At 37.6% G+C, this 27,943-nt stretch overlaps 1 protein-coding gene across 1 annotated transcript; it reads right to left on the reverse strand.

Moving 5' to 3' along the window:
* Window positions 1–2,007: 2,007 nt before the first annotated feature.
* On the reverse strand, window positions 2,008–10,895 carry LOC133830388 (zinc finger protein BRUTUS-like At1g18910). The gene is made up of 10 exons (XM_062260363.1): window positions 10,138–10,895; window positions 6,340–6,534; window positions 5,875–6,203; window positions 5,548–5,776; window positions 3,705–5,392; window positions 3,313–3,528; window positions 3,091–3,228; window positions 2,734–2,968; window positions 2,551–2,610; window positions 2,008–2,444 (listed from the first exon to the last, which is right to left on the reverse strand). The coding sequence occupies exons 1-10, from the start codon at window positions 10,765–10,767 to the stop codon at window positions 2,271–2,273; spliced, it is 3,894 nt and encodes a 1,297-aa protein (XP_062116347.1). The 5' UTR covers window positions 10,768–10,895; the 3' UTR covers window positions 2,008–2,270.
* Between the last annotated feature and the right edge of the window lie 17,048 nt (window positions 10,896–27,943).

Here is a 27,943-nt window from a genome sequence, read left to right on the forward strand (position 1 = left end):
AAAATGTACAAACCATAACAAATGCTACCCTTGCCAATCATCCTCTTGGTGATTGTTTCCTGTATGGAAAATGAATCACAGAAAAAGGAAACAGAGATGGAATTAGAAGAAGTCAGGGCACTAACTGACATAATGTTATACTTAAATATTGGAACATATAATACATCAGTAAGAGTAAAATTTGCGTATAACATGACAGTGCTAGAGTGCAGTACAGTTGGAGTAGAGTTATCGGGAAAGATTAATGTGGTAGTTGGTATATTGGAAAATGAAATCAAAAGAGAAGCATTTGAAATCAAAAGAGAAGCTCCTGAATCTTCAATCCAAGTTTCAGTATATCACAAATGAGATGTATGAGTTGTAGATAGAATGATACCTTGTGTTTCAGCAGAAGGATTTGAGTTAGAAGATGATATACCAGATTTTTTATTTGCAAGAAGATTTAGTAGTTGTTAATACCGAGTTGCATTTAGTTGAGGCAGAAAAATTGTATTTTTAGAACTGGTTGATGCAGTTGTGTCACAAGCTCGAAATTGATTAACAACAGCTGTAGTGGGTGCCTTGGATTTGTTATAGCCAGTTGGATATCCATGTATCTTGTAGCATTTCTCAATGGTGTGACCATGTATATTGCAATGAGTACAGTAAGGTCTGTTCTTGCGTGGTGGATACGACTTGGTCTGGCTAGTAGATGTATTTGTAGTTGGTTTAGATCCAGCGAAGATGAATGCCATTGAGGGGTGTGTGACCTGATCTGATTGAGATGTTGTGGTGATCTCGGCTCTTTGGTTCTCCTCTTGAGTAACAAGATTGAATACTCAGCTCATAGGAGGAAGAGGATCCATAAGCAAAATGTTGCCTCTTACTTGGGAGTAGGATTCTGTAAGACCCATCCAGAAAGACATAGTGTGCTCCATGTTGTGATGATCTTAAAGAGCCTTAACCCCTCGACACGTGCATTTTCCATAGGTACATGTTGGTCTGTAGTTTGAGAGTTCATCCCACAAACTTTTGAGTTGGGTATAAGTAGTGGCTGACCGATTGTACATCTTGCCTCAGATTCATTAAGGCCCGCCTGAGGTTGAAAATGTGCGGTCCATTCCTTCTCGGAAAACGATTCTTGAGATCGTTCCATATTTCGGCTGCAGATTCATCATACAAGATACTATCCGAAATATCCTTAGAAACCGAGTTTAATATCCAAGAAATGACTATATTGTTATTTATACCACAAGCATTGTATAACAAAGAATCAGAAGAGGAGGATTTAGAGATAGAACCATCAAGAAAACCTGACTTGTTCTTGACTAAAATAGAGTTTCATAGCTCGGCTCCAAGAAGTGTAGTTATCCTGTCCAGTGAGGAGCTGTGAAACCAGAACATTTCCTGGATTGTCGGCATGATGGAGGTAATACGGGCCTGAAGGATCGTCAACGGTTGATCTTGTCCCTAGAACTGATTGTAGACCCTGTATCGCAGAGTTGCTCGTAGCACCACCGGAGGAAGCTTCAGCAGGAAGAGAAAAGTCATCCTCGGCGGAAGGAGACGAAGACATGGTTGTAGAATGACCAAGAAAGAGTCACAAATGAGAAGAATAAAGAGTAGACTGTGTCGGAGGTCAGAACAATGGTGGTCGGAATTGAACACCGTGGGCGGGGAAGAGAACGCTGCCTTTGCCGGAGAGGATGAACACAGAAGGCAGGATTTTGGATCGGACGGGAAATCAAATTTCCCTCTCTGATACCATATTACGGATTGGACAAAATGTGGAGAATATTGTATTGTATTGGATTTCAGTAATGACACAATGTGGGTCATTGGTTTATATAGATCAAGACAATAGAGAAAACAAGAAAACAAGAATAGAAACTTAAGCTATGTTGTTATAACAGAATAACAGAGTTACCTAGCATTAACTAAACTAAATATAGCTAAATATATATAGGTACCGAGTAGTACAGAAAATATATATAAGCTAATAGACTTATTTCTTTGAGTCTATGATTTGGCCTTGAATTAATAAAGAATGAACTGTCATGGCTCTCTAAACAATGAATAATATTACAATCGAAGTGGAAAGAGAAAAAAAAAATGTTTCTTATGCTTTTTACACGCAACTAAAATTATTCAAACATATATGTAGTGTCCAATGGCCAATTACTACAAGTAAAGAAATTTTAATTATTGTACAAGCTGCTTAATTTACACCTTTGTAGCTTCAATATTGAAGTGAATTATTCAGACTAAGTAAAGAAGGGTGACAGACAGACTCAGAAGAGCCTGGTGTTGTATGAGGCACAAAATGAGCATTTATGGTAGAGCCAATGAAAGGGAGCTTCTCCTCTCTTCTCACAGTCATTGCATAGTATGACCTGAGTTTGACCTGAGTATTCCTCTGGGATTTTCTCTTCAGCCAATAAGGCATCTAACATTTTAAAATACACCTGCAACACAATAACATTACTATTTATGGTTCTTATAATCTATAAAAATCCCTTCTTTTTCTAATTTCCCATAAGAATGCTATACAATATGTTGAGCTCAACTCACCTGCATGTCTCCTAGTGATTTTCCGCAAATTGGGCAAGTATAATTTGTACATGTGTAGGCCTAGAAGAAGCATGAGAAGCATCAGTATAGTAAAGGCAGAATGTTGGTATTCAAATCAAGTTGATACTTTGATAAGCCATTTGTGTGTTAGCAATGGACCAGAGGATGGAAGAAAAAGATTACCTCAAAACATTTGGAATGCATCAAATGGCCACATTGGAGGGCCTTCACCGGAAAATTGGAAGTGAAGATGTCCTCATGGCAAATGGGACAGTTATCCATAAAACTCTTCTCTCTGCATATATGCACCAACAGTGTTCTTGACATGCAAGCATTGCAGTTCATGCAATGGTAGTAGTCAATGCCCAATCCCTTACCAATTCTACATAGGTTACAATATGGGCAATGGTAGATTTCCCTGTTCAGTTCAGAGATTTCTATACTTAATTAAAAATAAAATAGCATTCTCGACCCAACAAATTTAGACAAAAGAAAAAAAAAATGTATTGAGTGTGTCTAGAAGATTTAAAAACACATTACCGTTCATCATCAAATATTTTGCAAATCCTGCAAAAGTATTTTGCCATGGAGAATTTACTGCAGGACACTGTTGAGCATGTGGGACCTATGGGTTGAATTTTCAAGCATTGCATGCACATCATTTCTGTTACAGATTTCCTGAACACACACATATATATTGAAAACATTAGCTTTAAATAAATTTGAACATAAAATATATGTAGTTAGTGAAATTTGACATACCTATCTATTACATGGTCAGTGATTTCATCATGGCAGCGCAAGCAGGTGTGTAGCTGGTTGCAACAAGGGGCAACAAGCTTGCAATTCCTCTTGTAGTGTTTGCAGCCATAGCTCAATTTGAGTGGGTCCCTATAGGAAGGATGCTGACCTGGGAACTCTTGTTCATGATCAAATGAGGGAATTAGAAGAGAATGTTGCTGCTTCACAATCCACCGGCTGATCAAACAGTATAGATAGATAAAAAAACCATGTCATTGTGTTTTCCATTTATGAGAAATGACACACTGTTTCAATGAGATTATGAAAAGAAGAAGCAGTAATTTTAAGATGACTGAAAAAAGGACTGCATTCTTCTTAGAAGTTTTAATAACACTATGATGTTTATAACTAACCTCACCAGCAGGTGCTGAATTATGTATGATTTATTCTGAGAATCCAAGGAAGAGTCCCCTGAAACTCTTCTAATAGCAGCCTCCAAGTCCTCTTGATTCATTTTCAGAAGTAAATCATAGTACTTAGATTTCTGGGCAGCTTGGAAAAATTGACCAGGTTTTATTTCACATGTCACATTCTCAGTCTCATATTGCATTCTCTTCTTCTCATCCCAACCTCTGTATTCTAAGTTACTGGGGTCATATAATTCAGAATCCTTTGTTTTATCATCCACATTACATTCCCCCATTTGCTTGACAGTATCACCAATACAATCTTTCTCCATAATCTGCCTGTTTTTGCTACTGAGTTTTCCTTCTTGTTCAGTAGCTTCACAAAGATAAGGGTAGACAACCTCCAAGGGATCAGCAACCACTGTTGAAGGCACCACGATTGACTCCTCTACGACTTCAGACATGTCATACCCCTCCCACCATTCTCTCAACCATTCATCGAACATGGTATTTCTAGTGACTTGGCGCCAAATGGACATCATGGTATGCTGCTCTTCTTGTGTCAATGATCCCATTAACCAAGGGATCATGTCTTGTAGAATTTCAGCATTTGTTCTTCCTAAAATGCATCCTATGATCTTTTCTTGCTCCTTTAAGGAAAAGCACTCTCTGAACAAAGGCCAAACTTCTTGCTCTTCGCGATGAATGTGGTCAGACAACATTTTATGCAATGACTTGCACGTATCATGGAGATTCATGCATAGCTGATAATGTTTCCTCATAATCTGATCCATGTTTGAGCTGTCCTTAGAAATTGAAACATTCAATTCAGTCAACTTCTCAAGAATAAAGGAGACCCGTCCAAAATGATCAACTTCCAATTTGTGGTCCATGCTGTAAGAGTGGCTAATGTTTGTGAATTTTCCCATGGCCTCCAAAGCTGGAAAGGCAACCTCATCTTCTGCATCACTATGGATTTGATACAAAAATTGTATTAGTCGAAAGTGCCTGCAAAAGTCTCCAAGAAACCCAGGATTTTCAGCTAAATGAGCTGAACTGTAAAGAAGGTTCTGCAAATCTATCTTGAGAGCCTTGTGGAACAGATATATGAAGTCCACTGGTTTAGGGTCATTGAGAACAGAACCAGAATGGTTTTCTCCAGAAGAGGGTTGAAATGTCTTTATCTTTTCTGGGAAATATATATGAAGATTTATGACACTTGAGTATGATGTCTCATACTTTCTAGTATTATGTGAGTCAAAAGATGATGACAAAGAGCTCTTGCCCTTTATGACAGAGTTCAGTATCTTAACTCTAGGCTCAGATTCTGTGAAAGATTTCTTATTATCGGATTGCAATGATGAAGATCCAGCAGCATCCTTGACTTGATCAGATAAGAAAGAGAACTTGCTCTTGAACATTTGCTGCAGGTTCTTTCCGAAGTTTTCAACGGAGATTTTACCCGAACAACCAGTGCGAAACCACTCATGCAAGAGTGAAGAAAAAGAGTCATGGATGAAAGCATCTCCTTGCTTGATCTTGTTAAGAATTGATCTGGATTCATCCTCACATAAGTGAGATGAAAACCAAGTGATCACACACTTCAGCAACCCCAATGGCATCATATGAACACTCACATACAGAAGCTGCTGCTGCATCTCATGGCTACAGTTCTTGCTAATGATAGGAAATACCTGAAAGATTACAAAATAAATGTCAAATTACAAACATATGGCTAACATGTTTAAATGATGATTTTTATGTAGTGACATCTCATGAAAATAAACGATTGTCTTCACCAATGCCTAAATATTTATCTTAGTGTATGCTTAAAGTAAAGAATTTCCACCTCTGCTTCATGAAACTCAAATTGCTTGCTGATTTCCACCACAAAGGATTCGAGTTCCCAGCAAAGCTTCTCAGTAAATTTGCTCAAAGTTTTATCACTTTGAGCACTGTAGTACAGCAACATCTGTAAACCTTCAATGTGACTCTCATTGGGGAATCCTTCAGTGGAGGACATAGAGCCTTGGATAAGTTGGTTCAACACAGGGCAGAATAGCTTTTCTAATGCAGTGCTGCAAAGTCAAGATTTATATACATATCTAATAAGAATATGCTACAAAATAAACAAAGTATGACCCCCCAAAAAAAGGGGAAGCAAGAAACAACTTACTTGTAAAATGTTATAATATCAGAAAGGAATTTTAATTGCACAACTATTCTGTCAAGTTCGGAATAGTCGCTTAAGCTTCTTGATTGATAAAGCTCTTCAAGTAGCTTTATCAAATCTTTCCTTATGGCCCCATGCCAAAGATGGAGACCATCAACTGGATTATGTCCAATATCATTATGGATTAATAATGTTGGTGCCCTCCAATTTTCTATAAGATATCTTCTACATGAGTATGGCTTGAGTAATATTCTCGTGTCTGCAGATCCACCAGAAGATGAATGAACTTCCAATAACGGGTGGCTATTACCACCAAGCCAAGAAAGTACTACCTTCACAATATGTTGCGTCACTTATAATTAGCACATGTAAGAGCTAGTGATGTTAATAATCAGGAATAAGTTGGGATGATAATGACTATAAAGGGTTATGGTTGTTGGTTATTTAATCAGTTAATTAAACAATTACCTCATGTAGTGATTTTTCTTCTGGTACAATATCTTTTAAACAATTTTCAACTTCAACTTTTTCTTGGGGTGAAAGAAAGGAGAGGGTCCATGGCAACATGTCCTCCATTAGTACTATGGGAACACTGCACAAGAACTTCCAAACCAGAGATGCTTGTTCCTTAACAGATATATGCTCCATGAGCAAAGGGAATATCTGCAAACATATATGAATAATGATATCAAGCTCAATAATATATAAGATATTTATATGTAAATAGTACTGTATATACATGAAAAATGCTTGGTAATACAGTGTCCCACATGATGGGATGGGGGGGCTCACTTCAATAACGTATAGTATCTAATATTATTATTGATGATTCGACTTTTTAAAACCAAAAGTAGCAACTCTGTACATCGTTGTCTGTCATTAAGTAACAAAATAATTACACATTTCAACGACTTTTTCCTTTACACTATTTACTCCTTCATTAATACAGTGTTGCTAATTATTAGTTGAGATGGTGGACATTGTTAAATATGTGAAGGTATTAGTACGTTAGAAAAATTAATATATTATGTTTTATTTAAGTAAATAATTTTAAGTGTATTATGAAGATATTGATATTGAAATTACAATATTTCTTCTATAAAGATAATCAAAAGTTTTTAATTTATTAGTTTATTTTGTTAATTTTAACTGAATATTCTAAAAGTTTAACGGAATATATTTTTAAATATATTTATAATTTATATTAATATAAATTTAAATATCATAAAATATTATTATTATATTAATATTAAATATATAATGCATAATCTTAATTATTATATAATTATTATACTATATATATAATAATTATATTAATATAAATTCAAATTTTATTAAATATCATTATTGTAATAATATTTAATACAAAATTAATATTTAATACTTATATAAATTTAAATATTATAAAATATCATTATAATAATAATTATTACATATATACATAATCTTAATTTTTATTAAAAAAATTATCTGTTTAAAATGGTTATCATTTTATATGTATATATATAATCATAAACAATGTTTTAGTTTTTTTTTTATTTAATATGTTTATGTCATCTTTTATATATATATATATATATTATTTATTTGAAATTGATATGACAATGGTACAAATTTAATAAATATAATTAATAATATCTATAAATAAAATTAAGCAAATGTGCAATGCACTTTGTTTGTATCTAGTATATCTCTTTTATATAATGAGTGTGTAGATAACGGAAATTCTTGGTTTTAACGGTTTTTAATTTTTTTAATGTTAACTTTAACGGGATATTCTTGTATTTATCAGAATATTCTTATATTTAACGGTAGTTTGTAAACACTTAATGTTAAATAAAATAAAATAATTAATTAAAAAATTAAAATATGATATTTTTTAGATATTTTAAAATGATAATTATTTAAAAATAATAAAATCATACGTTTTATAACTTAAATAAAATGTAATTAAACTTAAAATCGCTTATTAGAATAATATTATATTAAACATATAATATAATCTACTGTCAATTAGCAACAAATTTTTTTTTTTTTAAGAAAACTAGCAAGAAACTTAAATTTAAAATCCATGTATAATATTTAATATTACATTAAACATATAATATATAATCTTTTCTTGTCACTCTCAATTTCAAAAACTAGAACAAACATAAACTTAAAAAATAAATAAATTATTTAATTAAAATAGGATATTTATTTGAAATTTATATGACATTAATATAAATTTAATAAAAATAATTAATAAATTCTATATATAAAATTAAGCAAACAGGCACTTTGCACGTTGTTTGTATCTAGTATATATATATATATATATGTTTATAAAAAGTGTGTATATAACATAAATTCTTTGTTTTAACTGTTTCTTTTTTAACTTTAACGAAATATTCTAAATATTTAACATAATATATTATTAAAATTAAATTAAATATTTATTAATTATATTAATGTAAATTCAAATATTATAAAATATCATTATTATAATAATATGTAATACTAGACTAAATATTTATTAATTATATTAATATAAATTAAAATATTATTAAATATTATCAATAATATTAATATATTACAAAACTAGATATTTAATAATTATATTAATATAAATTCACATGTTATAACATATTATTATTACAATAATATATAATACATAATAAATACATTATATATAAGTCTCATATGTATACACATATATAAAACAAGTTTAAAATAAACAAGTTTTTTCTTCCATCATTGAGGTGTGATTTGAATAATATCATGAATGTTTTGTACCTTAAATAAGATAGTTTGTGATCTAAAATGTAATCGTAATTTTTTTTTAAAAAAATCATGAACAATATTTTGGTTTAATTTTTCTTTTAATATGTTTATGTCATTATTCTATATATAATATTTTTTTATTTATTTAAAATTTATATATAATAGTATTATTATAAAATACAAAAATGAAAATAAAAAGAACAAAAATTGATATTTTGCAATAAATATTAATTGATTATTAATGATAGTTTACTTTTTTTATAAATTAATTTGCACCTTTAAATGTTAGTGTATATTAGATCGCAATGCGAAATGTTGTGTTAAATATAATATTTGTACAATGTGTAACTTTATTACTATTTTTAGATCTTACATTAAGATGATTGAGTATATAACTAAAATACATAAGATTAAAATAGTACATAGCCTTTTATTAACTATTAGTTAGGGTATTGAAGTTTAAGATCAAAATAAAAGTATGCATTAATTTATCTCTTGATCCAGTTCATAATAAAACTACTATATTATATCAACCCAACAAAAAAAATTCCACAGAAGGAACCAGGATTTATTTATTCAGTAAAGGTTTCAAATCATTAAAAAAAAAAAACATAGCCATGATGGTACTTTATTTATTTAGGAATTCATTTTGCTCAAAGATGGTAAATAGGACTTAATAGGCCTCAAAAATTGGTTATAATTAACCAATATATAAACGATTACACGAACTAATTTCAAATTATTGCTTCTTAATTATTGATTACATTGTTTAAAATAAATTTAAGTTTTTTGTACGTAGAAACTAACACTATTTGTTAGGACTTTTTTTCCCTCTCTCTATCATAGTTCAAATATAGTACACTACCTTTTATGTAAATTATTTATAGATAATATCAAGTGTATTTTTTAAAATGTGATTTCTTTGTATAATCTTTTCATAGAACAAAGTTGGCCTTCTTTTGACATTGTATTTACAACTCTTTTATTCCTTTTTTAGTTATGCACATGTATTATTAGCAACAACTACCAACATATTTTAAGTATATATGAACATTGTTATAACATGTACTATATAAGAGCTAAACTTCCTTATAAAAAAAATGTTATGGAAGAAAAAATATATATTACATGGAAAATAACACATTATTATGGTAATTATATTTTTTTACATTTCAAAGTATTAATAATTAAATAATAATAATGGTACAAAACCCGATCCACAAAAAGAGGTAATTAGAAATTGACGGATTTTAAAACCATACCGGCTGTCGTTGCCCCATACAATATTATATAGGTAATACACGTACTGATATTTTTAATTAGAAAGTCAACTACTCGAATGTATACATACACCTGAAATAATTATCAAATAAAATTTTAAGTTTATATTCTCGATTAAATTTTTATGTCTTGTTAACATTAAAATTTGATTTCCCTGGTAAAATTTAAAAAGAAATATGAACAAATATAATGATATATATATACGTGATGAAAGCACTCTACCTGTTCTTCTTCTTTGAGCATATGATTTGAAATGAAGGTTTGAATGGTGCCAATACAGAACACAAGCTCTTGAAACGGCTTCATCATAATCATCGAACCATTAACGTCGTCGTTTTGACGATGATCATTATCATTATTTTCGTCCTCAGTTAAGATCGCATTCAAGCGGTTGAAAATCGAATCGAAGAGGCCGTCGATGCTCTTGTGCTCCAACGAGTAAGCGCACGCCACATTCTTCACATGAACATCCAGAGCCAGAAAGATCACCTCGTCCTCCGCCGCACAGTGGTACTTACACGCCAGCTTAAGGAACTCGAACCGCCACAACAGCTCAACCACGAAGCCGCGGCGCGTACTGATGCCGTGCTCCAACGCGCCGGACACGACGCGTTGGAGATCGGCCACCTCCGCACGAAAAGCCTTGTGGAAGTAAACCAGGAGGAGAATCGGCGCGTGCGCGAGTGGCACTAGTAACAATGAGGTGGAGGAAGAAGAAGAGGAGTAGTTGTTGTTGTTGTGATGACCATTAATGTTACTAGTAATGATATGGTTATTATTATTAATATCCTCCGCCGGAGCGGCATCGTCTGGTGGTGGGAGAGAGTTGTCGTGGCCGGCGGCGCCGCCCATCCACACCGAAACGACGTGTCTTCAAGAGCTTAAACAAGTACATGAAGGGTTTGGGAGCGAAGGGAGAGGAGGGGGAAGGTGAAAGGTGGGAGAGCTCAAGTGGATTTAAGGAGCTTTGTATTTTCATATTCAAATCCAACCTCTCTCTCTCCGGTAATGAGTCCCTACTACTCTCTCTCTCTCCAACCCCAGCCCCACATACCACCTTCTTGCCTTTTCGAATATTTTTTTATTACACTTTTTTTTAAGCTTGAATAAATGAATAAAGAAATTATTTGAGAAATTTTTGTGATTTTATTTATTTATTTATTTATTTTGGATGGAGACATTATACCGAACCCCCAACTGGAGAATGATTTGTTTTTGCTGTGTTGAGATCGTTGTTTGTCCCACTCGCTAGCTACGTACTGAATGGAACTTGAAATAAAAGCTCATGCAAATTATAAAATGAGATATATTTTTTTTTTCATTTTATAAAAAATTATAACATTTAAATTTCGAGCTGATAACTTCTAATGCTGCCGTTATTTATTTTATTATAAATCTCAGAGTTTAGCATTTGGAATATGCTAAAGGACATCACTAATACAAATATGGAATCTAAATAATTTAATGTTGTGAGGTGTATTTGTATTAATATGTTATATTATTTAACACCACTTAAGCAATGATAGAGTTTTATATTGACAGTGTGGTAAAGCTGGATTAGTCTAAGAGAAATGTGAATAGGCATCAGTGTACTCAGCAGAATATGAGAGTGATATACTTTTATTGCTGTAAACTAATATTTTTATTGGTGTAAACTAATATTGAGACCCTCATAATTTAATTTAATACTTAATATTGTGTATTGTTAACCAAAGTATATTGGACACTTTTAAATTACCAAATAGCAACACTCTTAACATAAATATGAAATATAATGCAAGTGATGATGGCACAAATGTTTTTAACTTGGTTCAGTCAAAGCTTAGCCTAATCCAATGTTATACTTACTAGTGGAGACACTACATCTAAAATTGTTCATCTCAGTTATGAAGGAATCTCTCCTCATATTTATAAAGAACTGGTTACAAGTATCTACTTTAATAAAAAGTTGGTCCTCGTTGTGGTCTATTTGAGGATAGTCAGTCCTCACCCTGAGTAGAGTTAGATTATTACGATGTGATTTAATAACATTAATCGACACGTGCCTAGACACGTGTCACTATCTATATGACTCATTGTTGGTATTAAATGAGAAAAATCAAAATACGAAGTAAGATCTTTTAAAAATTTATCAATATCAGTGAGGATCATATATATATATATATAAGTGTTCTTGAATCTTTTCGTATAAATCAACGATCTTCCTATCATTTCTGAAAGCTCACACCTTAGTCTTCCAAGTCAATCCTCAAACACACAAGGACATGTGTGGGCACGTAGAATTCAAATGTCAATTTAGAATTCTCTAGATGTACTCAACAAATGAGTTCTAGAGAGGTTTGAGAAGAGAGAGGCTATAGAAATTTCTAGAATTTCAGGTTTAGGAAATTCTATCATTCTTTTCTTGAGAGAGTCTGACAGTCAAAAACAACTTATTAAACGTGTTACACCCATGTTTCGAGAATGGAAACTCTGATCTTGAAAATCACGCTCGTAAGGCATATTATAACGACCTAAATTTGCTAATAAGGCTTAAGGGCCTTGATTAGTGCGCCAGGATGGCATAATTAGATTATATGTGATTTAATGATTTAAAAACATGTTATATGATTATTTGAATATCTGTGATGCATGACCATGTGTATTAGTATGCATGTAGGCCCTAATTAGGTTAGAAGGACATAATCGTAATTTTGGCCCGTTGAGGGCATAACTGTATATATATTTGTGATAAATTGTCGAGACCACATTATTATGTGGATATATTTTTAATCTATGACTCGAGACAATCCTAGTGAGCGGTTCAACGGAAAAGTCACGGCGGGGATTTATACTCGGCTCGGGACAAGCCTGGGGGTATTTATGAGAATTTAGAGAATATATTAGAGTTTATTATGATATTGAGGAATATAATTGGTGATTAGTTAGGTGTCAGGAAGTAAGCGGTAAATATTAGAGACACTCGAGGAATTAGCGGGAATTGGGTGTAATGACCAAAGTGCCCCTAGGTTGATTTAAAGGCTTAGGAATTACAGGAGGGCAAAGTGGTCATTTGGCTTATAAGGGATAAGTATTATTAGGCTTTATGCCTTAGTGGAATGTGTAGAAAGTAGTAGAGGTCTGAAGGAAAGAAAAGAAGGAGAAGGAAAGAAGGGAAAAGCAGGGCAATTTTCAAGAATGGTTTGGGTCTTCTCCATCAATTTCTTCTGGAGAATTGGGGCTAAAATCCAGAGGAACTTTAGGCTAAGACTGTGTACTTGGGATCCTAATCAGGGTGGGGAACCTAGCTGAGGTTGTTCATCATTTGAGGTAAGGTTTAAGGCTGCTTTTCAGTTTCTGGTTCTAATGTAAACATGGATTTTGAGTTGAGTTTTGGTGGGAATTGAGGCTGAAGCTTTGAGGAGGTGAAGGCTAAGCTAGTGTGGGAGACAGCTTAGGTTGAGCTCATCCATCAAAGGTAAGAAACTCTAGCTTCAAGCTTTGTGATTTTCTGTGGTTTTGCTGAGATTTTGAGCTCTAGGTTCAGCCATGGTGGATTTTGTGTTTTGGGGTGCATGTGATTGAATTTCTTATGGTTGGGACTTATGGGATGATTTTAGGATGTTGGGAGGCTTGTTTTGAAGTTTGGTTGAGGTTTGGTTGAGTTTTGGAAATATTTGGCTCGGGAAAATTCGAAGGGGAAAATCTGTGCTGGGCTGTGCTAAGACTAGTGCTACAGCACTAGTCACTGGGCACTACAATGCTAGGTCCTAAAGTTCCAGAGCCTTTTGGCTCTGTTTGTAGCGCTATATCACTCTCCTTAGGGCGCTGTAGCGCTACCCTGTTCCCAGAAAGGGGTTTTAAGGTTATTTCTTAGGGTCTTTGCCCGAGGGCTCGGGGTTTGATTCCACCACCCCGTTTGGTGGAATTAGGGCTTCCCGAGGGCTCGGGATTGGTCCCGAGGCTAGGTTTTGGATTTGAGATTTGGTGATGATTCTGATCTATGTCTGTGACTAGGTGTACGCTAGGGCTCAGGCGGGATTGTGCTTAAGGATCAAATTGAACAAAACTAGCGAATCTAAAGGTAAGAAAAGTGCACCCGGTTATGTATTTGTGATGGGACTAAGAGCTCCCTATATCTGTATAATGTCATAGATGGTATTATGCCATGGGACATGTGATAAAGGGCCTAAGGGTACCGTAAACAATACTTGCGCACAGGGTGCGACTCAGCCACTAGTAGCTGAGGACAGCTTAATATTCACTGAGCTCGGTTTAAGCGGGTCGGAGTCAGTGGGTTAAATAGAGGGTGAGGCCTAAGGACGTTAACCCTAGTTATCATATGTGAATTGATTAATGATATGAGATAATGTACTTGGTATGCTGAATACTTGAACAACATGAATGTCTGAACTGTTGAGTATATGCTTATACTGTATGAGTTATCTGGTTATTTGCTTAATGATTGTGCTTTGGTATTGTGTTCTCTTGCTGGGCCTTGGCTCACGGATGCTACGTGGTGCAGGTAAAAGCAAGGGAAAGTTGGACCAGTCCTGAGATGGAGAGCTTTGGGGCTGAATGTACATAACCAGCTGATCGGCCGTCACGGCCGAGGAGTGAAACAGGACGAGAAAAGCCTATTTGTCTGTTTGGCCTTAGAGTGGCTAGCAACTGCATTTAAAGCTTGAATCTTTTGTAAACAGTCTTTAACTTTACTTCTTTTGGGATCCCATGTAAAAAGAATATTTTTTTTTTTATAGGAAATGAAGCTTTTGAGACCAAAACCTTTTAGCCCTAGTTCTATTATAGTTTCAGTGACACGTTTCGAGTTAAATGACTTGATTAGCAAGTCCTGCACCTTTATAAAAACACAGTGTAACGGTCTTGGATATCCAGGGCGTTACACGTATGCTCGAGATTAGCACGGTCATCATGTGACCCACAAGTCAGGGACAGTCCCGCTAAGGCAGAAAGTGGCAACCTCGGATTGGTGAGCTCAGAAACTACGTAATCTCAGAGGTGCTCTGAGGTTATAAGTTAGGCTCGCAACTCACAGTAGCAATGGTTCAACACTTATATAAACTTCTTGATTCATTTCCTGCCCTCAGACAAGACGGTTCGAGCTCGAGAGGTGTAAGCTCGAAGAGGATGGTTTCGTCAATAATTACTTGTTAGGAGCATAGGCAAACCAGGAAGACGAGCTCGCAATAGGTAAATGATCTCAAAGGCACATGAACCTAGCGTTGAAACTCGTCAGTTGTGTGTGAACGTATTTTTTGTTATAAATTCCCTATGCTTAAGGGATCTGATGTAATTTGTTATTAAATCCCAAATATCATGGGATATTATCGCGTACATGATAACTGTATGCATTTAATGGAAATTTTTATTTGATTTGTAAAATAACTTCCCGAAATACATGGGAAGAGATTCAGAAAATCCCTCTATAAATAGAGTGGGATAATTCATTTCTAGGGATCGAAACATTGATATTGGGAAAAACTTTGTACAATTGCTTCCATAAAGTTATCAGAGAATCCCAAGAAGTTAATAATACAAACTCGTGGACTAAGCAGATTTTAACTGCTGAACCACGTAAAAGATCATGTCTATACTTTTTGTTTCCTCTAGTATATTTTTGTTTAAATTGCTCTTCTTCTTTAAGTTGACGAAAAACGGCGTCAACAAAACGTCTTTAGAAAGTATCACTTCTTTAAGGTTTATAAAGATAATTAACTAATTTAATTAGTATTTATTTTATTTAAAATAAAACTGATCAGTTACATTATGTTTATTATTTAATTTAAATTATATTTAAAAAGAATAATTATATATAATTAAATAAAAAAATTAATTTGAAATTTAAAATTCAAATCCCAGGGATAGAAATATATCTGTGTGGCGTGAGCCACTTAGTGGCTATGTTTAGTTAATTGATATTTAAGATTGTGAAACCTAGGACTTTTCAGGTTGAAAAAGTAAAAAAGAGAAGAAAAAAAAAATAATGATAATAATAATAATAATAGATTTAAATTATATATTCAGATTTTTTCCCTTGTGTCTTCTCCCTCCCCGATTCTTCTTTCTTTCTTCTTCTTCTTCTTCTTCTTCTTCTTCTTCTTCTTTTCTTTCCTTGCTTTCCTCTCGGAAAGCCACGGCATGGGCACCAGACCCAACCACCATTTCCGACATGCGCCGGTGCTGCAGCTTCCCCGACCGGCGACGACAGCAACCCCAAAGTTTGGTGACCATCGGAGCAAGGATGCGCCCGTACGACCACTCCGAAGTTTTGCCATCGAAACTTTGTGGTGACTTTCCGGAGAACTCTGACCACTGTTCAGCGAGTGGGTGGCACTGTTGGAATCAGCGTCATGAGAGGAACGTCACCCACTAAGTCATTTCGGTCAACTCGCCATTTTTCTCCGGCGAGATTTTGGGTATCTCCACCCCTTTGGAAGCATTTTTTGGCGACATCAGAGGTCATTTGGGCAAAGGAGCTGAATTATGTGATGTACTCATTGAGGGGATCGTTTTGATATATGCCATGCATATATTTGTTGACGTTTCTGGTACACCGCTCACTGCCGCCACCAACCGCTATTATGCACTGCTTGGGTGAGGTTCTAGAACTTGAAATTTTAAATATGGTCATATTATATGTCATTGGACACAATTTTGAATAAGGAATGCAATGATGATAATCGTTTGCTCATTTGATACACGTTGGGAAAACATGATATTAAAATCGAACTAAATCACTCTAGGATCATCGTTAAGCTTAGGAGCGTCGCTTTGGGCTCGGATTGAAAATTCTAAGGAGGTAGGGACTCAACTTGACTATTGGACTTATTTTTACTCGTATTGAATTACATTAAACATATTCCAATTTTGATATTTATAAAATGTTTGAAAAAATTGAAAACTTAATCTGCATGTTTTCTAATCTGTTCTGAGGGCACTAAGTGCCAAATATATTTTTGTTCACTTATTTATGCAGGTTTTATTCAAATGCAGCTGTTATGCTGCCCAATTTTCTAAAATATAAAGGGAATATGTTTCTTTTTTTTCATGTTTACCTGCATTTGGTTATACCGATGAGAGCTATAGTGATCATGATTTGTGCATGTTGTTGTTTCACGACCTAGTCTCTGTGTCATCATAGGTAGATTAGGTGTCCACTCACCTATAGGTGTAAAGACCTAGCATCTGTATACAGGATGTGTTATGAGCCTCCCCATTGTGGTGGTTATCAGGTCCGGCTACCCAGTTTAGGATGTCGGTTTTTCTATGATGGGTAACGGGAACTAGGGATCTAGTGGACAGTGTGATGTGCACTTGTAGCTATGCTCTTATGATTATTTGTGGTTTCTCTTTTTTGGTTTATACATGATGATGTATGTTTTTTTTTCAAAGCTAACCATGCAGGGGTTGTATTAAACTTTTGCGTCCTATGTTATTAGGTTTTTTCCTACTGGGCTTTATAAGCTCACCCCCTATCTCTCCCATTCCAGGAGCCTAGTGACGCGAATGTGGAAAAGATGAATTATCGATGGATCCAATGTGTTTAGCCTATTTCTATTTAGTGTCATTGTCTTATCTTTTGAACATTATATGTATTCGACTTCGAATCTAATGATCGGTATATCTGAATGAGCTATGAAATAGTTAGGGATGAGGAATGGTGGATGCTAAGTATTATTTTGGGTGTTTATGACTTATTAAATTTAACTGTTTGATTATTACATTACTGTGGGAATATTGTTGTTCTATGTATAATGATAAATGATCATACTTTTATCACTAATATTTTTATATGTAATTATAGGAGTTATTTCATTATTTTAACTTATAATTATAGTATGATTTAATATAAATTAAATGATCATTTATAAAGACTATTTTCCAACAAGGGTCAAAGTTTGACATTTTATCACCCAAGTTATGGATATTACAAATCTCCCATGGTCTAGGGCTCGGGACGTGACAGAAAAATGGTATCAGAGCACCGGGTTTAAATACCTCGAAGTGTGTCACCAAATAGATTAAATTTATTTTTAAATAAAGTATTTTGCTCTATAAAGGCGTATGTATATAGATAGCATCCATTCCTCACTAACTAGTTAGCTTTTGATTTACGGACATAAGAAAATGCCTCCGAAATGAAGGACTGCAGATGATGTCCTTGAGGCTGAGGTTCCCTCTCCGCCAGTTGCATTCCTTGTGAACGCCGTTCTTGAGGCTTTAAGAGGCATTCCTTCCCAACAGATGGATCCAGCTGCTCGATAGAGCAATCACTTCCAGATCTTCCATCGGATTCAAATGCCTAAGTCTAAAGGTGGAAAAGATTGCATGGTTGCTGAAAGATGGTCGAGGAAGATAAAGAAGAGTTTAAACATTATGGGAACACCTAAAGAGTATTATGTTAATGTTAATGTGCCCAAGTTGGAAAGGAGCGCACCAGATTGGTAGGAAGCCTTAAGTAGGATGAGTGGAACTGATGGGATGACTTGAGGAAATTTTGAGATGGGTTTTCGAAGAACAACATTTTAACCCATCTCATAGGAGGACTTGATTTGATCATTTGATTGCTTGAGATCAATGATAGGTTGATGAGATCACAGAATGACTAGATAATGATGGATGTGAGTGAATGAATTCTACATGAAGTTTGTAGAGTTATCTTCTTATGCTTATGCCGGTACGGTCGATCAACCTCTTTTAATTGACCAGTTCCTCCGTCACTTACTCCCTTCAATACTGGGTCCACTTTCCCCTATGACCTTTGGAAATTTGAATGAGTGTGTGACAGCAGCCTTACAGACTGAGGCTCATCAAGAAAGAATTGAAAGAAAGAATCCGACCCGAGAAAGAGGAAATGATAGGAAAATGAACAAGAAGAACCAAGGGCGATGGTTATCCCAAGGACAACAACTTAGTGGGGGTAGAAATAGTAGCAGATCTTCAGGAAAGACTCGAATTGGGCCGTATGGGTGTTTCAGTTGTGGCCAACAGGGCCATAAGAAGAAAGATTGCCCACACGACAAAAGAGGTTCAAACCATCACATGGAAGACCCATAGGGAGTTATGCTAGGTCTACTTCTTTCAACAGGACAACCTAAGAGTAACCAGTCTCAGACTTCATGCTATGGTTTCACACCCGCACCAGGGCAACAATCCCAATATCAACATCAGTTTAAGCCCCAAGGCTCAGGATTCAACCAGGGGTACTCGCAGAGTTTTCAAACTCCTATTTCTGCTGGAAGTTAGAGAGAGTTCAATCAAGGAGGAGGCTCTAGTGTAAGACAAGCCATCCTAGTCAAGGAAAAGGGAAAGCAAAGGAAAAAGCCTCTGGTCAAGCCTATGCTCTTTGTGGTGATGATGTGCAAGGAGGAACATGCCAGGGAGTTGTGGATGGTATGGTTCTTATCTCACACTCTTGGGCTCATGTATTATTTGATACTGGTGCATCACATTCTTGTATATCATTAATGTTTTCTAGCATGTTGGGTTTGAGTTGGGAAACTTTTAGTCCTACATTGTAGTTGACTGTACTTATGGGAGGGCATGGTAAAGTATCAACCATCTGTAAATCGGTTTGTATTGTGTTCGAAGGGCATAAGTTATTAGGAAACCTAATAGTGTTACCTATGTGACAAGCTGATGTGATTCTTGGCCTGAATTGGTTGTCTAAGTACCAAACCATTGTTGATTACTCACGCAAAATGGTGACTCTTTTAACTCCAAGTGGAGATTTCATTGTATATCGAGCCAACATGAATGCAGTAAGATAGAGTCATATCCTTAAGGCATGTATAGGTGGGGAAAGAAACTTAGAGTGTTATGGGAGTCTGTTTGCAATTGAGGATGAGTCTAGGCCTCTAGACAAGTTTCCTCGGATATCAGTGGTTAGTGGTTTTCCAGATGTGTTTCTTAATGATTTTCCAGGACTACCACCTGATGGAGAGATCAAGTTTTACATTGATTTGATTCCCGAGACTCAACCAGTTTCTACTAACCCTTATCGCATGGCACCTACAGAGTTGGTTGAATTGAAAAAGCAATTGGCTGAGCTAATGGATAAAGGTACATCAGTATCCGTACTTCCCCATGGGGAGCTCTAGTTTTGTTTGCCAAGAAAGCTGATGGATCCTTGCGATTGTGTGTCGATTATAAGAAATTGAATCAGATGACAATTAAGAACAATTATCAATTGTCAAGGATATATGAGTTGTTTGATCAACTCATAGGTTCAAAGTGTTTTTCCAAGATTGACTTAAGGTCAAGCTATCATCAATTGAGGATTAAGGAAGAGGATATTCCTAAAACTACTTTTAGAACGCGTTATGGACACTTTGAGTTTTTGGTGATGCCATTTGGATTGATGAATGTACCTGCAACATTTGTGGACCTTATGAATAGAATCTTTAGACCGTATTTGGATAAGTTTGTGGTTGTTTTTATTGATGACATTTTGGTGTATTCCAAGACACCTGAGGACCATACAGAAAATTTAACAATTGTGTTGCAAACTTTGAGGGACCATCAATTATATGCTAAGAAAGAAAAAATGTGACTTCTGGATGACTGAGGTCAAATTCTTAAGGCATGTAATATCTCAAGAAGGCATTACTGTGGATTCATGCAAAGATAGATTCTATCTTGCAGTGGGAAATACCAAAGAACGTTACTAAGATTCAAAGTTTTCTTGGGTTAGCAAGTTACTATTGTCGCTTTGTGGATAATTTTTCTCGAATTGCTATGCCTTTGTCAAAGCTAACAAGAAAGGATTTAAAGTCTGTGTGGGATGATAGTTGCGAAGAAGCTTTCAGAGAACTTAAGCCAAGATTGAATACGATGAATATTCTCACTGTGCCTAATAGTGATGAATCGTATGTGGTATTCATTGATGCTTCTGGTACTGGTTTAGGTGGAGTTCTCATGCCAAATGGCAAGTTTGTTGCCTATGCTTCACGCCAATTGAAGCCACATGAGAAGAACTATCCTACACAAGACTTGGAACTTGCAGCAATGATTTCTGCCTTAAAAATTTTGAGATGTTACTTATATGGGGCAAAGTTTGAATTATATTCTAATCATAAGAGTTTAAAGTATCTCTTTACTCAAAGAGACTTGAATTTGAGGCAAAGAAGATGGGTCGAGTACATGGAAGATTATGATTTCACTTTGCAATATCATCTTGGAAAAGCAAATGTGGTCGTTGATGCATTAAGTAGAAAACCTCATGGCACTTTGGCTAGTTTGACTCTTAAGGATTGGAAAAGAACGATCACGGTGGGTGATTATGATTTGGAGTACTATGAAGGATAAGAGATTGATGGTGTTTCAAATGTAGTGATTCCACCAGTGCTACTTTAGCAGGTTAAGCAATGTCAGTGACAAAAAAAAATTGAGACTTATTTGGAATCAAATCCAAAACGGTGAGTAGTTAGATGGATGGACAGTAAATTCTTAAGGATTCTTATACCATAAGGGAAGATTGGTCGTTGCAAATATCCTTGATCTTAGAGAGTCTATTATGATCGACACTCATAGGTCTAAATTTGTTGTACATCCTGGAAGTACAAAGATGTACCAAGACTTGAAAAGACAATACTGGTAGGAAGGTATGAAGAGAGATGTGGCAAACTTTGTAGCTAAGGGTATGGTTTGTTAGCAGGTTAAAGTTGAGCACCAGAGACCTTCAGGGTTTCTTCAACCTTTTTACCTATACCAGAATGGAAGTGAGACAAGATCACGATGGACTTTGTGATGGGATTACCATGAACACCATTAAAGCAGGACACTGTCTGGGTGATTGTCGATCGTTTGACCAAATCTGCTCAATTCATTCCAATTAGGAAGGATTATAAGATTTCTAGACTAGCTCGACCTTATGTGGGTAATATACTTCGACTGTATAGGTTGCCTTCCAGCATTGTTTCTGATAGAGATCCTCGATTTACATCAAGGTTTTGGCGAGCATTGCAAAAAGCTTTAGGACCTGAACTTAACTTGAGCACCGCTCACCACCCTCAGACAAATGGACAGTTTGAGAGGACTATCCAAACTTTGGAGGACATGCTTTGTTCTTGTATTTTGGATTTTGGAGGTAGCTGGGGAGAACACTTGTCATTGGTGGAATTCACTTATAAAAACAGCTACTAGGCCAGTATAGGCATGGCTCTTTATGAGGCCTTATATGGGAGACCATGCAGATCACCTTTGTGTTGGGCAGAACCAGATTAGCATGTCACAATTGGATCTCAAATTGCTAGTACTACTGGGAAGATCAAAGTATTTTTTTTAAGAGAAACTTAAGGTTGCTCAAAGTTGTCAGAAGAGTTATGCCGATCTCCTCCGATGAGAAGTTGAGCTTGAGGTTGGTAACTATGTCTTCTTGAAAGTTACTCCCATGCTTGGTGTAACGAGATTTGGAGTGAAGGGTAAGCTAGCCCTAAGGTATATTGGACCTTTTGAGGTTATCTAGTGGTGTGGGAGGTCGCTATCGATTGAACTTACCAGCGAGGTTGGGGCATGTTCACAATGTGTTCCATGTGTCGATGCTGAGGAAGTATACTCCAGACCCACCACACATCATTGAGTATGAGGCTATCCCTCTTCATGATGACGTGACATGTGAAGAACAACCTATCAAAATTCTAGTGAGAGAGTTAAAGGTGCTAAGGAATAGAGAGATTCCCGTAGTCAAGGTCTTATGGCGGAAGCATAGAGAAGATGGGGCTACTTGGGAGTTAGAGTCGGAGATGTATGAGAGGTATCTTCATTTGTGTAATTTTCAGCATGAGGTTGTACTTTGAAAATTTTGGGACGAAATTTCTTGAAGAAGGGAAGAATGTCAAACCTGAGACTTTTCAGGTTGAAAAAGTCAAAAAGAGAAGGAAAAATAATAATAATAATAATAATTGATTTAAATTATATATTCAGATTTTTTTTCCCTTTTTTCTTCTTCTTCTTCTTTTCATTTCTTTCCTTGATTTCCTCTCAGCAAGCCATGGCAAGGGCACCAGACCCAACCACCGCCAAGCACCATTTCTGACATGTGCCGGTGCTGCAGCTTCCCCGACCGTCGACGACAACAACCCCAAAGTTTGGTGACCATCGGAGCAAGGACGCGCCCATATGGGCACTCTGATGTTTTTCCGTCGAAACTTTGAGGTGACTTTTTGGTGAACTCCGACCACCATTCGGTGAGTGGGTGGCACCGTTGGAATTAGTTTCACGAGAGGAACGTCGCCCACTAAGTCATTCCGGTCAACTCGCCATTTTTCTTCGACGAGATTTTGGGTATCTCCGCCCCTTTGGAAGCATTTTTCGACGACATCGGAGGTCATTTGGGCAAAGGAGTTGTACTTCTATGATGTACTCATTGAGGGGATCGTTTTGATATATGACATGCAATATTCAATGACGTTTCCAGTACACTGCTCACTGCCGCAACCAACCGTTATTGTGCACTGCTTGGGTGAGGTTCTAGAACTTGAAATTTTAAATATGGTCATATTATATGTCGTTGGACACGATTTTGAATAAGGAATGAAATGATGATAATCATTTTCTCATTTGATACACGTAGGGAAAATGTGATATTAAAATCGGACTAAATCACTCTTGGATATCGTTAAGCTGAGGAGCGTTGCTTTGGGCTCGGATTGAAAATTCTAAGGAGGTAGGGACTCCACTTGACTATTGGACTAGTTTTTACTCGTATTGAATTGCATCAAACATATTCCAATTTTGATTTTATAAAATGTTTGAAAAAATTGAAAACTTAATCTGCATGTTTTATGATCTGTTCTGAGGGCACTGAGTGCCAAATATATTTTTGTTCACTTATTTATGCAGGTTTTATTCAAATGCAGCTGTTATGCTGCCCAATTTTCTAAAATATAAAGGGAATGTGTTTCTTTTTTTTCATGTTTACCTGCATTTGGTTATACCGATGAGAGTTATAGTGATCATGATTTGTGCATGTTATTGTTTCACGACCTAGTCTCTGTGTCATCATAGGTAGATTAGGTGTCCACTCACCTATAGGTGTAAAGACCTAGCCTCTGTATACAGGATGTGTTATGAGCCTCCCCATTGTGGTGGTTATCAAGTCCGGCTACCCAGTTTAGGATGTCGGTTTTTCTATGATGGGTAACAGGAACTAGGGATCTAGTGGACGGTGTGATGTGCACTTGTAGCTATGCTCTTATGATTATTTGTGGTTTCTCTTTTTTGGTTTATACATGATGATGTATGTTTTGTTTTCAAAGCTAACCATGCAGGGGTTGTATTAAACTTTTGCGTCCTATGTTATTAGGTTTCTTCCTACTGGGCTTTATAAGCTCACCCCCTATCTCTCCCATTCCAGGAGCCTAGTTACGCGAATATGGAAAAGATGAATTATCGATGGATCCAATGTGTTTAGCCTATTTCTATTTAGTGTCATTGTCTTATCTTTTGAACATTATATGTATTCAACTTCGAATCTGATGATCGATATATCTGAATGAGCTATGAAATAGTTATGGATGAGGAATGGTGGATGCTAAGTATTATTTTGGGTATTTATGACTTATTAAATTTAACTGTTTGGTGATTATATAACTGTGAGAATATTATTCTTCTATGTATAATGACAAATGATCATGTTTTTATCACTAATATTTTTATATATAATTATAGGAGTTATTTCATTATTTTAACTTATAAGTTGTACGCCCTGATTTTTCCATGGGCTGATTAGCGAGCTGAGCTGCGGCCTAATCATGATTACCTCGTGGATATCCCCAAAACCGGAGCTGCCGTCATAAGATCATACCTCCTTAGATCGAGATAACCCAAGGGTCCGCCAAGATTGCCTAAGACTTGAGTCTGGACTCTGAAGGCCGAAGGTCCAGTTAGGTATCCAGCTCGTGGTACGAGCTGGATTTGGAGGCTATGACTCTTTGTAAAGTCAACACACGCAAGGTAAACGTGCACATATCAGACATCACGTGTCTGTTATGCCCTTGACTTCTCGAACACGCAGCAGGAACGTGCGTATTCAGACACCCACGACTCGGTTGGGCCGTGCGTCCCATTATCTCCTTACCTATTGATTTGACCACACTTATGTGTCAGGTTTAGGAATTAATCATGAATGTCACAATGTTGATGCGATAGGTAAGAAGGTCACGGGATGACCTTCTTACCAACTCCCAGGTGCCTTCTCCTATAAATATGGAGACCCTGGGAGTTGAGAGGGGTTGGATTATCTCTTGTAATAAATACCCTGTAATCAAATATCCAGTATATAGCAATAATACTGACTAGTGGAGTAGAAGGATTTTAGCCTTCGAACCACTTAAAAAACGTGTCTTGAGTCACCATTTCACTTTTCCAAGATCATATATCTGTTACGGTTCAACATTAGCACTAATCCCTTTCTCTTCTTTTCTTAATTACCTGTTGGCGAAGAACCGCGTCAACAGTTTGGTGCTTTCATTGAGAGCAAGTTTGGTTAGTGTTGTCGCAAACATCCAACTATGGTGACTACTCGATCCAGGCACGGTAACGAGACAGGGCAGCATGATGGGCAGGAGGCTCATCATAGTGCCACCCCTGGTGAACAAGTTCCTGAGACCTAGCAGCGCCCAGGAAAGCAGCCGGTGGGCCAAGATGACACCGGAAGTTCGGCCCCCCAGCCACCTAATCCAAACCCGTGTTATTACACGGCGGTGGAGATGGAGAACGCTCAGCTAAGGAGCTAGCTAGCCAGCAGATCAAGGATGTGCTGGCCCGACTACCCCCTCTCACAACCGATGCTAACGTCGGAGAGAGGCAAGGCGAGGCTCCTAAGTCTCGCTGGGGTAACCGGTCCAGGCATAGCCGCTCGGATAGACTTCCGACATCCAACTCCACTCCTTCATCGCACCATCGAGAGGCAAGCTTCGAAGAAGTGCCTGGAGCCAGGCAATAGCAATACAACCGTTCGGTCAGGACGTCGACACCTAGCTCCCAACCATCCTCGAGAGCGCCCAGGGGAGCTCGAGGTAATTCCCGAAGGAGATCCAGGGAGGGCTCGCAGCATCAGCCCATCCCCAACAACCGTCCTGCGCCTCGTCCAGATCGCCAGGCGCGGGACCAGCAGGTTGGCAGGGCCGAAAGGCCCCCACCAAATTTGATTCGTCCCGACGGAACTAGGATCGCTTCTCCAGTCAGGCATCCTCCATATCCCATTAGAAATCTGTCTCCTCCTCAGCCCGTCTGAGATATCCCAGCCTATGGGAGTAGTCGGAGAAACTCGCCATCAGCTGGACCTTCCCGGCGTAGCAGGGCGCCAAGGGAAAGCCCAAATCCTCACCACCAAAGGCGGACTCCAAGCCTATCTAGCAGGAGCCAATGGAACGGCAGTCGCCGGAGTGATCTCTCTGGGGGAGAGCTAGTCAGCGTTTGAGTTCGACACAAAGTCATCAAACCACCCAGGGAGGCGACCTGCGAGATCGCCTTAACTCTCATAGGGCGGAACCAGCAGGAGGAGATGGCCACGCTCGCTCAAGGGGGGCCCTGTCCGAAGTACGTAACGGAGGGAATGTCCCAAATAACCTATCTCAAGATAAGAGGGGCAATAACCCACCAAATGTGTACAATGGGCCCGGAGCTGTTGAACAGCCCCGAAATAACCACGGACATCAGGATCAAACCCTCGAGCGCCTGGTTCAGATGGAAGAGCTGATGAGGAAACTCTTGTCAGAAAAAGAAAAAGATGAATATGATTCAAGGGACGAGATGGAACTCTTCGCCCCCAGCATAGCAGCAACGGCGTACCCATCTGGTTTCCGTATGCCGCACCTGTCAAAGTTCAATGGGGACAGAGACCCATCGAACCATCTAGGGATGTTCAACACCCTAATGATGGCCCACAACATTGGCCCCGAGCTAAGATGTTTAATCTTCCCTTCCACACTGACTGGACCTGCCAGGCAGTGGTTCAAGCAAAGTAAAAGACAGTCAATCAGCTCCTGGAAGACTTTCTCGGCATATTTCAAAAGGGCATTCTGAGCCTCCCAGGCCGCCCGTGTTCAGGCCGACTCCCTAGCTAACGTGAGGCAGCAGCCCAGTGAGATTCTGAAGACCTACCTGAGCAGATTTGCGAATGTCGCTGCTCGAGCCAAAGACGCGGATGATAGCTCCAAGCTCATGGCCATGAGAACTAGAATCCTCGTCGGAGGAGATCTATGGAAGGATATACAAAGGAAGGGAGTCAGCTCGGTTAGCGAATTCCTTAATAGGGCCCAAGAATGGATAAACTTGGAGGAAGCCGAAGCCTCAGCTGCGGGAACCAGCCAGGTCCCCGAACAGCCCGCTGGAGTGGGGACGGAGGTCATGGTAGCGACCCAAAACGTCTCACAGAACAACCAGCCCGGTGGAGGCAAGAGAAAGGGGAATGGCGAAAACGGTCTGCACGGCCAAAAGAAGAATAAGTCCGTAGACAAATTCAAGCCTGTCTTCGCGACTTATACAGAGCTCACCCAGTCTAGGGAGAACATCTTCCTAGCCAACTCTACTCGAGTCCCCTGGAAGAGGCCGGAACCATTAAAGCACCATAAGGGGAAGAGAGACACCTCCAAGTTTTGCCGTTTTCATAACGATGTTGGCCACAATATCGACGATTCTAGGCATTTAAAAGATGAGATCGAGACTCTCATCCGAGCCGGCCCCTTGGCTCAATACGCGCGGAACAGGGTTCCAGCAAGTCGACCTGCTCTAGAAGTCTCGGCCAGTCAGCCTGGGCCTCGGGTAGATCAGGACGTCCCTCCTCCCGTGGTTGGAGGAGAGATATCCACCATCTCTGGAGGTCCACACATGGCCGGCACGAGCAGGGGTGCCCAGAAGAGATACGTGAATGAACTAAAGGCTCATAACGGAGTAGAGTTCGTCCCGGAGCAGCGCCAGTCAAAACAGCAGCAGTTGGAGAGACAACCGATCATTTTTACGGAGGAAGATGTGGGCCATGTCCAATTCCCTCACAATGACCCTTTGGTCGTGGCAGTTCAGCTCG

The sequence above is a fragment of the Humulus lupulus genome, chromosome 4 (genome assembly GCF_963169125.1).
Source record: "Humulus lupulus chromosome 4, drHumLupu1.1, whole genome shotgun sequence".
NCBI lineage: Eukaryota > Viridiplantae > Streptophyta > Magnoliopsida > Rosales > Cannabaceae > Humulus > Humulus lupulus.

Coding starts and splice junctions, on each gene's coding strand:
- LOC133830388 (XM_062260363.1), bottom strand. CDS start 10,767: ATGGGCGGCGCCGCCGGCCACGACAACTCTCTCCCACCACCAGACGAT. Junction 5,777..5,874: donor GATATTATAACATTTTACAA/GTAAGTTGTTTC, acceptor TTGACTTTGCAG/CACTGCATTAGAAAAGCTAT. Junction 3,529..3,704: donor ATTCAGCACCTGCTGGTGAG/GTTAGTTATAAA, acceptor CTGTTTGATCAG/CCGGTGGATTGTGAAGCAGC.